This window comes from Acomys russatus, chromosome 2 (genome assembly GCF_903995435.1).
Source record: "Acomys russatus chromosome 2, mAcoRus1.1, whole genome shotgun sequence".
Classification (NCBI taxonomy): domain Eukaryota; kingdom Metazoa; phylum Chordata; class Mammalia; order Rodentia; family Muridae; genus Acomys; species Acomys russatus.
Window position 1 is genome coordinate 47,408,465 of NC_067138.1, and position 13,799 is coordinate 47,422,263.

Consider the following 13,799-nt stretch of genomic DNA (forward strand, 5'->3'; position numbering starts at 1 on the left):
GTACACACACACACACACATGCATACACACACACACACACACACACACACACACACAGACACACACACACCTCCATGTTTATACTATTACAAGTGTGCCACAAAACTAAATCAGGGGACTGAAGAGATGGCCCATGGGTAAAGCTCTTTTTATAGCAGCCTGAGGACCTGAGTTCAGTTCCAAGCACCTATGTGTAGGATGTATGGCCCTGTGCATATAACCCCAGTGCTTGGGGCAGAAACAGGCAGACCCTTCCTCCTCACCCAAAAAGGAAGAGGGAGCTTTCTGGCTAGAAATTCTAGCCAGTTGCTGAGCTCCAAGTTCACTGTTTAAAAAACAAATTTGTGCTGGGCATGGTGGTATACATCTTTGATCCTAGCACATGGGAGGCAGAGGCAGGAGGATCTCTGTAAGTTCGAGGCCAGCCTGGTCTACAAAGAGAGTTTTAGGACATCCAAGGCTACACAGAGAAACTCTATCTTGAAAAACTAAAACTAAAATAAAATAAAAAGTAAAAGTAAAAAATATTGCATGGGCAATGATAGGGGAAGACACTGTCTACCATGTATGCTCAGGTGTAGGAGAGAGCTCCCCCACATACATTCACCACACATACACGTGAGGGCAACACACACACACACACTAAACGAGAAACACAACACTGTAACCTCAAATGCTGAAAACACTAAACACACTTCTAATTCCGCCAGACCCAGAGATCTAAAGAAAAATTTCCTGTAGATCCTAATGTCATTGAATGTTTTTCTTGGTGATACCTTAAATAACATCAATAGCAAGAAGTGAAACATTAAAAAAAAAACTGCTTAAAACTCAAGCATTGTTTTCTGATTTTATAGCTTGGTCTCAGTATAAAATCTGAAATATGAGCAGTGTCCCTCTCCAGGGGACAACTAGGAAACACACTTGGACATCTCCAGTCATCTGGAAAGTATGCCAGATGTCAGGCAATGTAAAGAGCAGTCATCAAGAATTCCCCCACAGCTATATTCTGAAATGCCCTCCAGCGATGCATATTCCTATTTTTAAATTTAACTCTGTCCAACATGTAGCCACATTTTTGTTGTTTTTCTGTGTGACAGTATATTCAGTTTCCAGTGTTATAATGATAAGAGATGAGCAGAAGTCCCTTAACGCATTTTTCTTGGAATCATTTACTACTTTTAACAGTACTGTGCCAAGCATATTTCCTAGGGTATGTGTGTTGCCAGTAAAACATTTATGTATCAGTCAACTGTCCCAGGCATGGTCAAGCCACCTATGTATGTAGACAAGTGAGTATTTCCCCACCTCTGGGAATAATTAACCTCAGGATATATGTATTGACATGACTTTAAATATGAATAATTTCCTTGTATTTATCCTTTACATATGCTCATGTCATTTCATCAGCACTTAGAGTAACCTGTACAGATCAGTTACATTATGTAAGAATTTCATCTCAAGATAATTAAGATCTTTTCATATTAAAATCTGAAAGATGTGGCTGAGAATTAAAAATCTAGATAAAAAGACCACATTATCTCATGGGAATCCTTCCTGTTTATATTTTTCTCCTCAATAAATCTACTACCATAGACACTTCCTAAAATAAACACACACACAAACACACACACATGCACATGAAGTTGAAAAGGAGTTACCATATAATGGAGGGGAATGATACCCAACTCAACATCACATGCTATCAAATAAAACACCCAGTACTAGGAATGGGCTGTATCTTTTTAAGACGTTGGCCATGGAGAAGTTCCATACATTTTTCCAAACTTTATAGGATATTATTAATGTAACTGGTGATCCTCCACAACTTTATGGTAAAACAATATTGCTGAAGACACTACACTACACTATACCACACACACAGATACACACACACACACACACACACACACATACACACACACACACTTACATCATAGAACATGGAAAAATTGAGCTAGTATTCAACTGGAATCCTCTCCTTTTAGTGGCTAGCATTCATAGTGCTGCAACAGGCTATATAGCTACTAGAAAAGAAAAGTAATTACCAGTCTCACCCAGCTACGGATCCTTCAAACTACAGTAACTACTTGACTACAAGTTATGCCCATTGGTATAATTAGTGGCACAAATGGTATGGAAATAACCAGACAGCTTTTGAAGTGAATTTAAGGCCTGATAAATGAGAAGAAACTCATTCCTGAAACTGTTAATGAGGTCAAGAACCTGTGACTAGATAGGTCATAGGCTTAAGGGAAATTTACTACTATTATTCTGCTAAAAGAACAGAGCAATGAAATGGCTCTGGGTGACATATTTCTATACTCATAGGCAGATGCATTGTTCAGTCCTCTTCGGAGAAGCTTTGTCTTTCAGTGTATGGTAATTAACACAGAAAATGTAGGATCAGATTATCATGCAGATAATAAGAGACTTAAAAATGCTTGGCCCTAAATATCACAACTTGCCCATCAAGTCTCAGGAATTGAAGCAGAAGAAGTGTCGGAAAGACTGTAAGAGCCAGAGGTCATGGAAAACTTCAAGAAATAGCACTGAAAGACACAAGAGGTCAGAGGCACAAAAATCACACGTGAACCACAAATATTGGGACAGCACACACAGTACCTATATAGTCTCAATCCAGACAAAATTTACTGCCAATGAAAATATCCAAAATTGATAGCTGCTGGGAGGAAAATCAGTTTTCTTCAACGAAGTGACACTGAATATATCAATTACATTTCAAGGCAGGCTCCAAGGGTAGGCTCTTCACGAATTGGACTTCATGAGTTTTTCTTTATGCTTTTCTTTCTTTCTTTCTTCCTTTCTTTCTTTCAAGTAATAGAGTTAGGGGAGAGAATATAAAAAGATGCTCCAATGTTATAGAGAGTTTTGGGTGACTATTCAGGTAGCAAACTGTCTCTGTCGTCTTCTCATTTGGGAAGCTACTAAACTGCACTCCCGGCATACTCAGGTAATCAAGTTTATTCCTTCTCAAGTCTCTGATGGAGGTGAAGACCAGGTAGCTTAGTTTTACAACGAAGCTTAGTTGTTTAGAGGTTAAGATGTTTTTCGATGTAGATAGGTGTTTTAAGTTGATAATAACACGATGTGATGGAGATTGATTTATATTCAGAATTTTTGACTCACCAAGATAGAAAAGATGTTTTCTTCAAGGCTGTCAAATACAAATAGTCAAAACACTAAGAATGTAACATTTATATAATCCCTGATTTTTTCATGGTACTTCTTGCTATAGGTAGTTTACTGTATATATGTATAATAATATAAATGTATATGTAAAAAATAAAAAATAATAAATTTTTTAATTCTCAAAAGATAATGAAATATTTTTACAACAGAAAAAATAAGTCAATTTAAAAAGATTAAAAACTGGAAAATTAGAGAAAATTTTTATTTTAAAAAAATAAGTGTTTCTCAAGTGACAGCACATGCTGGTGAGGATGTGGAGAAGGGGGAACACTCCTTCATTGCTGGTGGGAATGCAAACTTGTACAACCACTTTGGAAATCTATCTGGCACTATCTCAGAAAACTGGGAATAGGGCTTCCTCAAGACCCAGCTATTTCACTCCTTGGAAGATGTTCCCACACACAACAAGGACATATGCCCAATCATGTTCATAGTGGCCTCATTCATAATAACCAGAACCTGGAAACAGCCTAAGTGTCCCTCAGTCGAAGAATGGATAAAGAAACTGTGGTACAGTTATACTATGGAATACTACACAGCTATTAAAAACAAGGAATTCCCGAAATTTGTGGACAAATGGGTGAAACTAGAAATGATTATACTGAGTGAGTTAAGCCAGAAGCAGAAAGACTCACATGGTATACACTTGCTTATAAATCGGACACTAGTCTAAGAAGCATGTCCCATGAAAGTCTTCACTTACCAGGAAACTGGGATGGAAGTGAGGACATCCTATTGGGACATCCTATGGGGAAATAGAAAGATCCAAAGGTCCTAGAAACCTATAAGAAAAACATCATGATGGGCGGATCTGGGCCCAGGGGTTCTGCTCAAACTACAACACCAACCAAGGACAATAAACATCGAACCCCTACTCAGATCTAGCCAATAGACAGGACATTCTCCACAACTGTGTGGAGAGCGGGGATTGACTCTGTCACAAACTCTGGTGCCCCATATTGGACCACTTCCCATTGGTGGGGAGGCCTGGTGGCACTCAGAGAAAGGATAAGCAGGCTACCAAGATGAGACTTGATAGCCTATGACCATGTAATGGGGGAGGAGGTCCCCCTCGGTCACAGACATAGGGGAGGGGAATAGGGTGAAAGCGGGAGGGAGGGAGGAACAGGAGGATACAAGGGATGGGATAACAATTGAGATGTAATCTGAATAAATTAATTAAATAAAAAAAATCAGTGTTTCACTTCTACTACTGGGCTGGATGCTGATGTCCAAAGTGTAGCCACAGCCACTCTTCCTCATCTGAAGATGTTTCAGGCATTAATGTAGGGAGGAGTGAGTGGCTTTACAGCTCTTGAAGTATACAGTCCAACGTGAGCATATTCTGACCAGACCACATACAGGGATTTAGTGAGGGAAAGACAGGCTTAAAATAGAAATCACTTCTATAGCTCTTCTGTGCATGGCTATTTCTTCTGCATGAGGAACACGCAGGCACTTGGCAAACACAGACACACACACACACACACACACACACACACACACACACACACACACACACACCTGAGATCAGGCCATTAACCTATTCCTTTTATTTTTGAACAACAAATCATGCAAGGTTTACTACTTTACGTGACATTGGGAAACAGCAAAAATCCAATCAGCATACAGCATCTAAAGGCACGGTAGAGGGCTTTGTAAGGGGTGGGCGTAGTCTATGAAGCATGACAAGGCCTTCACTCAAGCTCACGAAGCTTACTATTCTACTTCTTCTTTCCGTTAATAAAAGGAAACAAATTACCCCAGAGGCAAATAACATCGATTTTTAAAAGCTTCAAGAAAGAAAGAAGAAGTGCCCGTCAGAACTCGGAGTTGCTGTTTGTTGCACTGCTCTCAAGCTTCACTTCCATAGCCTGACAAGAGTTAAAGTGAGAGGAAAATGATCTTTTTTGTTGTTTTGCAAAATTGAAGATATTCTCCTTTAGAATGTGGATTTCATGCTGTACCTTGCAGCCTCCGGGACACAGCTGAAATGGCCGGAGGGCTTGTCACCCTGCAGGCTTCTGCAGGTATTGCCTGATGAACACAGGGTCTGGAAACTTAAATACTTAAAAAAAAAAAAAAAAAAAAACCTATTGAATAATCTTAACGCTGATCCCAATAGATACACTTCAGCAAATCTTCTAGAATTGTTTTATGCACTACAACCAGGGTAGGCTCCTCAGTGAATCTGATGGAAACTTTCCCATACAAAGTGACACATTTACCCTAAAGGAATCGTCCATGGGAAAGCAGTTCCAATTAAGATTGCTGTCACTCTGCTGCCTGGTTGGATGCTCAGATCTCTAGGGAAAGGTATTCTGTTGTGGAGAGTAAATATAGTTTCAGCAAAATAAAGTGCTGCATGTACATACCTCCCAATAGGCTTCATGTTCAGTACGCTGTCTATGGTGGTATTAAAAACTGGCTACATGACAGGAGCTGTCATCAGTACCCTGCAAATGTTTGAGTAAGGCTTCACACACACACACACACACACACACACACACACACACACACACACGTAAACTTATAAAAAGCGCGTAAAATCAGAAAAAAAAATCCTCAATACATACAAAGATAGAAACTAAGAATTTCCTTTGATTTTCAACTGTTATCTGTGTGAATAGTTTTATATGTGTGGCATTTTACAAATAAAACAATGGTTTTCATCTGTGAGAATATCACTTTTCTTAAAAAAAACTCTAAAAGACTTACAAATGGTAAGAGTTACAAAATATTTCCCAATGCATAGGACACTAAAGCATTCTCTGGGTCAGAGGAAGACAATAAGGATGTGCATCCCTAAAGACACATTCTTTCCTGAACCCACAAAGCCAGGGCTGCAGAAGAGAAGACAGCGATACCATCACTGCTTTTCTCCTTCAGACACTTATCCACCTGGCTCATTGCTGACAAAGCTAGCAGCATTTGGACATGGGATGGCTTAAAGAGGGCTGCAGATGTCACTATTGTTTGGCACATCATTTCTGCTTCTATGCTGGGCTTTTTAGAGCTTCCCTATCAGGTTACACAAGAGTACGTAAAAGCCAGTGCTTCCTTGGTTTCATTTTTCCTTCTTCAAAGGTAGATCTTGCTGGTGACCATTTCCAGAGCAAGGCCTCCTCCCAAATAGGTGCTACCTGCTACCTCTGCCCCGTGGCTGTCTCTAGGGCAATCCCAGCAATTGTGTGTAACTGTGCAAGGATACCACAAGGGCCCACGATACATCCTGAGTATTGCTCAGGCAATTTGTGAGTAGTGGGGAGACCGAGGAAGAGCGCTTGCTACTGAGTGCAGAGATGAGGATATGCCTGTGAGCTATGTGTTGGTGGAAACAAAGGAAGAGTGTACACATGTGCGGAGAAGCTTTTAGCATTGGGGGGAAACGACTATTCTTCAACACTTCCCGGATGAAATCTGTGAAACGGTTTTAAGAAGGCTGTACTTAGAATTGTGTGTAGGAGGAACACACGCACACTGTTCACTTAGCAGTATTCATTCATCACTCCCACTCTGTACTCCAAATTTCTCTCCAAGACAGCAGCAATTTTCAGACACTTAAAATACTTTCATTTTATACTATGCTTACTACAACCAGCTAAAGTTATAATCACTGTCAGTGCGTGTAGTGTGTGTGTGTGTGTGTGTTCTTACACACAGCTCTAGAGTATATATATATATATGATACATACAATGTATTTATATATTAATATATAACATATATGATATATATACATATAATGATTAAAAACCATCACTGAAAATCAATAATGACCAGTAACAATGAAAAAACTGAAAACCCAGGCTTTCATTGATACTACTGCATTCCAGATTCTTTGCTCAATTCTAATTTTAACTCCACAATATGAGAAGTCATCTCTGCAGATTTCTTAAATATACAACTAATTGCTTTACCATCAACTATATCCCAGTCTCAAGGCAAAAATGGATTTATCAAAAACTCATTTTTTGAGATAAAGTTTCACTATGTAACCCTGAGTGGCCTGAGTAACAGAGACTAGGCTGATCCCAAATTCACAGATCTGCATCTGCCTCAAGGATGCTGAGATTAAAGGTGTGCACCACCACACCTGACTGCAAAGTCACATTGATTAGGAAGCCAAAGTTCCTTGGATGCTTTAAGAAATGCTATCTTGTCTTCCAGTTTGTAGCAGAGTAATGACATAGAATAAGAATGAAAACTTGAACCTCTCGGACAACTCCAACTACTTCTGTGCCTTTTTCAACAAGATGCAACAAGCGCGACATGCTCTTTCTTGACAGTATGAAGGACAACAGACTTGGAATTAGGAAGAGATTTCAACAACTAGGTCAAAATACCCAGGGGAAAGAGTTTATTCATTTCATCCCTCTTCCTTGATTTTGCTGTCTGTTTTGTTTTGTTTGAGACAGAATCTCTCTATTTAGTCCCATCTATCCTGGAATTTGCTATGTAGACCAAGCTGGTACAGAACTCACAGAGATCCCCCTGCCTCTGCCTGAAATTAAAGGCTAATGCCACAATGCCCAGCAGATCTTGCTGCCACTCAAGAGACATGACCACATTCTCAAAGTTGTTTTACAAATGAGGTCAAAGAGTACCCATAAAATGCCCAGCAATGAGCTCTGCCTCCTTCACAGCCTACCCTGTCAGATCACGATTCCAACAGCCAAGTTGAGGCTGTGTTCCTGAGCCTCAGTAGCTTTCTGTGAATACTCTCCAGAGCTGGCCTCTGGTCTGCAGAAAGAATAAAAGCAAGTCCACGATGGGTCTAAGGTCTTGCATTCCTTTCCTTTTTTGTTTTTTGTTTTTGTTTTTATGAACATTAATATAAAATATTTTTCTTCCTTGTTATTATTTTTCTTTTTTACATATATATATATTTATATTATCATACATATATACAATAAACTACATACAGCAAGGAGAACCATGAAACAATCAGGAATTATATAAATGTTACATTCATAGTTTTTTCAACCTTAAAAAATCATTACACTTGCTACATATAGTTTTTCCACTATTGCCAAACTGAGACAAACAGCATGACAGAAGGAAAGGGTTCATTTATTCTTGTAGTTTCCAGTCCATCACTGAGGGAAGTCAGGGTAGGAACTCAAGGACGGAAGGTGGAGGTAGGCCCTGAAGCAGAGACCATGAAAAAACACGGCTGACTAGTTGTCTCTCTCCATGGCTTACTCAGCCTGATTTTTTATACCACCCTGAACCACCGCTCAGAGGCAGCACCACCCTAGTGCACCAGGCCTACCCACATCAATCATTAATAAAGAAATGTCCCCACTGTACAATCTGAGGGGCGAATTTTGTCAGTTGAGATTCTCTCTTCCCAAATGACTTTAGTTTGTATCAAGTTGACAACATTAACCAGTACAGCTGATCCCTTGTCAACTTGATACAAACAGTCATCACTGTTAAATCATGGTCTTTTCCTTTCTTCTTTCTCCCTAAGATTTCATGTTAGTATCCAATATAAAACATAGTCTAACTTGACAAGTCCCACTTTAAAAGTTCAGTCTCTCTAATCTGGCCACAAAGCGAGTCCAGACACAGAAAGACCTTGTCTCAAAAAAACCAAAAACAAAACAACAAAAAAAGTTCAGTCTCTCAAAGTATCTGTTTCTTTAAAACTCAAAATTATATCAACTATGGGATCCTATAAAAAAAATAGCTTGCATACTTACTTCCTAGAGAAAAAAAAAAACAGCACAGAAATGATCAAAGCAAAACCAAACTCCAGTAGTTTAGCTCAGTGTCTAAGATTTTAAACTCACTCAGCATCTTCTGAGCTCCAAAGAACTTAGAAAGCTTCACCACTCTGGCTCTGCTATCCACAGTACACACAACTTATAGGTTCAGGCAGGCAGACTCCACTCCATACCTGCCATTGTTTCTTGATGGTCATCCACAATGCTGCCATCTTAAATATACAAGAGCATTCACTACAATTAAGGCTGTACCCTCATCAATAGACTATTGGCCTCTCTTCAGGGACTCAGACACTGCCATATGGTACCAAGCCTCAGTTTCTCTCCACGAAGTATGGGTTATTGATCTTATATTAAGGCAATGTACATAAAACAGCAATTCAGATAGCAAGTGGGAAATGTACATATGAGATAATTTAGAATTAAAATATCAAGCTATATATGTGAACCAAGAAGCCTAAAACACATTATTTACTAACTTTACTATAAAAAAAATTTCAACTCTGTATAATAATTGTATGCCTTAACTTCCTAAGATATCAACTTTGACTAGGCTAGCCCTGAATTTATATCCACCATCTCTTTCTTTCCTTTGTTCCTTTTCTACAGTGCATGGTGTTTTTGCTTCTTCTATTTTTATTCTAAATGCCATGTTTGTCTTAATTATTCTAAGACATGAACTTCAAACTCTACTGGATCAAGGAAAAGACTGAACAATATTATGAGTAAATTTTTTTTTTACATATTTGAGTATTTTCCCTGCATGTCTTGTTTATGTACCACTTGTATGCTTGGTACCCACAGAGACCAGAGAAAATATTGGATCCCGTAGGACTAAAATTACAGATCATTGTGAGGTGTCATGTAGGTGCTGGGAATTGAAACCGAATCCTTGAGAAGAGCACTCATAGCTCCTAACTACTGAACCATTTCCCCAGCCCCAAATATCCTACCTTCTAATAATTATCTAAGAAAATTCAAAGGAAGGGCAAACCTTCCCATATTCTTCAAAAACAAATAGCAGCTTCTCTGTGAAATGCTGTGCTGGTGTTCCCTAGTGACTATGAACCTCTCTTTTGTGTGTCTTCTGATTCTGCTACAACTCTCAAATCTTCTTGAGGCTCTAATACCTCAGGCTCTAATACCTGGCTAGTTTTATGTCAACTTGACACATGCTACAGTCATCTAGGAGAAGGAACCTTAATGGAGAAAATGTCCTTATAATATCAGGCTGTGGGAAAGCCTGAGTGCAGCATTTTATTAATTAGCGTTTAATGTGGGTGGGCCCAGCCTATTTTGAGTGGTTCCACCCCATTGGTTGTGGTCCGGAGTTCATAAGAAAGCAGGATGAACAAGGCATGGAGAGCAATCAAGTGAGCACCGGTCCTCCACATCAGCTCCTGCCTCCAGGTTCCTGCCCTATTTGGATTCCTGCCCTGACCGCTTTCAATGATGAAAAGTAATAAGCAAGAGTAAGAAAAATAAAGCCTTTCCTCCACAAGTTGCTTTGGGTCATAGTGTTTCATCACAGTAATCTAACTTATTCAGAAATTGGTACCAGGAGTAGGGTATTGCTGTGACAGACCTGACCATGTGGTTTTTAGATGGACTGTAGAGGGACTTTGGAACTTGGGTCTGGAAAAGCCATTGAGTGTTGAGAACTTGGTAAGCTGCTCTGTGGGAGCTTAGACAATAAGACTATGGAGAGAAATGTGGACAATAGAGACCTGGCTTGTGAAGTTTCAGAGGAAAGCAAAGATTCTACTGGGGCATTTGTGTTAAGAATCTGTGGTAAGCTGGAGCTGAAGAATCAGTTGTGACTGACAGGAGACCAGACCACTGAACCTTTGATCTGCTGGAACAATGGCTGCTGGTCGGTTGGGGCTGACGAGTAAGCTGTGATTATGAAGAGACCAGTACCTTTGAAGTACAGTTTTTCAGGAAATGTTCCCTCAGAACCAGCACACAGAAGCTGTGTTCTAGAGTCAGCGAAGGTTGTACCTCATGATGGATAACTTGATATTCTGAGAGTCACCCAGATGGTACTTGCTTTGAAGGCATGAAGGGGTGACGGAGAGCAGCAGAGGCTTATCATGGTGTGGCAGGGCCGGAGTCCCTAGTGAAAGCCCAGGACAGGCTATTGGTGAAACTGCAGTCCAGTTGTGGCAGGAAGCCCAGCATTTTGGAGATGCCAGTACCATGAGAGAGAACCTCCAAGGACAATAGCAGCTATGGAATGGAGCTGGCCTAAGCCTACTAGACAAGCTGTGTATCCTGAAGCAAGCTCTTTGGAGGAACACAGAATATCGTGAACCCCAGAAGCCTGACACTGCATTTATACTGTTGGACTTATAGTTTTGATTTGCTCAGATTGTGACTGTGCTTACTCTTTGAGTAAGAACATATTTAACTTATTAGTTTTAAAATAGTGTTGGAGTTTTAGAAACTGGATTTTTAGAGATACATTGTCTTTTAAAAGAGACTAGATATTTTAAAGATATTGAATTTTTAAAGTTTCCGAATTTATAAATACTGTTGGACTTTTAACTTTGTAATGTGTTTTATATTATACTATTTATTAATATGAGATCTTGGGGATAATCTAAAAATGAAAGGTTATTGTTACATAGTGTGTTAAGTTGACAAGAGGCCAATTGTGCTGGCTCATTTAATGCCAGTTTGACACAAGGTACAGTCATCTAAGAGGAAGGAACTACAATCAATACAATGGCTCTATATGATCAGGCTGTAGGCAAGGCTATAGGGCATTTTCTTAGTGATTGATAGGGGAGGTTGTGGGTGCTAGGACTCAGTTGGCCCTGAGTTCTGTAAGAAAACAGGCTGAAAAAGCCATAGACAATAAGGCAGTAAGCAGAGTTATCCCACAGCTTTTGCCTCAGCTCCTGCCTTCAGGTTCCTGCCCTGTTTCAGTTCCTAGCCTGACTACCTCCTATGAGGAACTGTGGTGTAGATGAATAAGCCAAATAAACCTTTTCCTCCTCAGCTTTCTTTTAGTCATAGTTTCATCATACCATAGTAGCCCTAATTAAGGCAACTGTCTTGATTTTTTTCATCTTGGTGGCTCTGCCTCTCGTTCATTCTACCACTGGGCTATTGTCTTGTTTTGCTCTTGTGTTTTAGACAATAAAGCTATAATTGAGTCACTAAGCTTAAGTGATAACAAGAACTCAACTAACTGCAACTCTTTCCCTTATGACGGTTCTTTAGCTTAAAAAAAAAAAAAAAAAAAAAAAAAAAAAAAAAAAGCAATCTTCACATAGTTCAAATTAAAATACCTATGATTGCTTGATAACACTAGAAATCTCTACCAACTTTTCCATTTCTTCAGCTATACAATTGGGCAGATGTGAATTTTTTAAACATTAAAATGATCAATATGTAAAGCAACTAAATCTTTTCCGTTGACGATCATTTCCTTTGGTTAGGCACAGTTAATAAGCAAAGCTGCTCAAGTCACAATCGGAACCATACCTGTCCTGTGTATGCAAACTCCAGAGCCTGTTTTAAGCCCAGACTGGTAACACCACGTAAATTGACTTCATCAGCTCCACTTTCCACCATGCAAAGACTGAACATTGCCTGAAATGAAGAAAGTGAAAAAGAAAAGACTGAATCATGGGTTCTAAAAAACAAGAGAGAAAGATAATGTCTTAGAGAAACTAGGAAAAGAAGTTCAAATGTAATTTGGTTTCTGAAACACTTCCACAATGCTTCATTTGCACAAGCCTCTGTAGCCTCCTGATAGCTCACAGTTACCTTAAACACACACACACACACACACACACACACACACACACACACACACACACACACACCATGTACCTCTCAGCCCACTCATCCTGCTCTCTGAACTAATTTTCTCTATCTGAGATGGAACTATGAGGTGCAGACATCCCGAACATTCTGCCCAATGGATGTGAAGAGTCAAGCCTCTTTTGATGATAAAATCTCCATGCCCCCCCTTTTGTCCACTGTCTCCATATTATGTGTTCTATCCATCCATCTAGTCACTTGGAAGCCATTTCAGTTATCAGACCAACTGGCATGGAATCACAGGCCAGCCTAATGCAGGTTGTGACATCTCTATCAATAGTTTCAACCCATCACACTATTAAAGAAACTATATTATCTCACATCACGAGAAAGGTCACTTCAAGAGAATAAAATATATTGAGTGGAGCCATAGGCACATTATTTTTATTATGTGGCCATAATGGTTCTAATTTAGCATTAGGTACTATTGTTAAGCTCTTAAGTTTGTTTATATGAGAAAAATAAAAGAATATACAGGAGTTAGCACTATATATGACTTCATGCATCTGTTTACAAATCTTTAAATATGGTACTCATAGATAAGGGAGGGCTAACTTATACAAATAAAATGAGATCTGCACCCCAAAAAGAAATCAGCATATCCATACTCACCACAACATTAATCATAAAAGCCAAGGTACAGAAACAACTTAAAAATCACAGATAAATAAAATACATATGCAAATGATCCATGCTAAGGGAAACTACTTGGCCTTCGAATAGGAAGAAATCTCATTTTATACAACCTAGGGGATGTTGTGTTAAGAGAAATGAACCAAAGACAGACAATAAAAAGGTCTCATTCATATATGGAAACCTTAGTAGTCAAACCTAGGTGCAGAAGGCAGAATGGTGTTGCCAAGGGTTGGGATGAGGAGAAAATTGGGAGATAGGAATCAAAGAATATAAAATTTCACTTACCCAAGATGAAAGAGTTCTAGGGATTTGATACACAGCAATGTGGCTACAGTTAACAATGATATATTATATCACTAAGATTAACCAGAAATTTAAGTGGACTC

The 13,799-nt window shown here is 39.2% G+C and overlaps 1 protein-coding gene across 5 annotated transcripts in view; it reads right to left on the reverse strand.

Moving 5' to 3' along the window:
- Klhl32 (kelch like family member 32) overlaps positions 1–13,799 on the reverse strand; it is a 230,474-nt gene that overhangs the window by 116,728 nt on the left and 99,947 nt on the right. For all 5 annotated transcript variants that reach the window (XM_051160928.1, XM_051160908.1, XM_051160936.1 and 2 more), the window contains one exon: positions 12,436–12,543. In XM_051160928.1, coding sequence (XP_051016885.1) covers positions 12,436–12,543 — 108 coding nt within the window. Of the gene's footprint in view, positions 1–12,435; positions 12,544–13,799 lie in introns of those variants that run through there.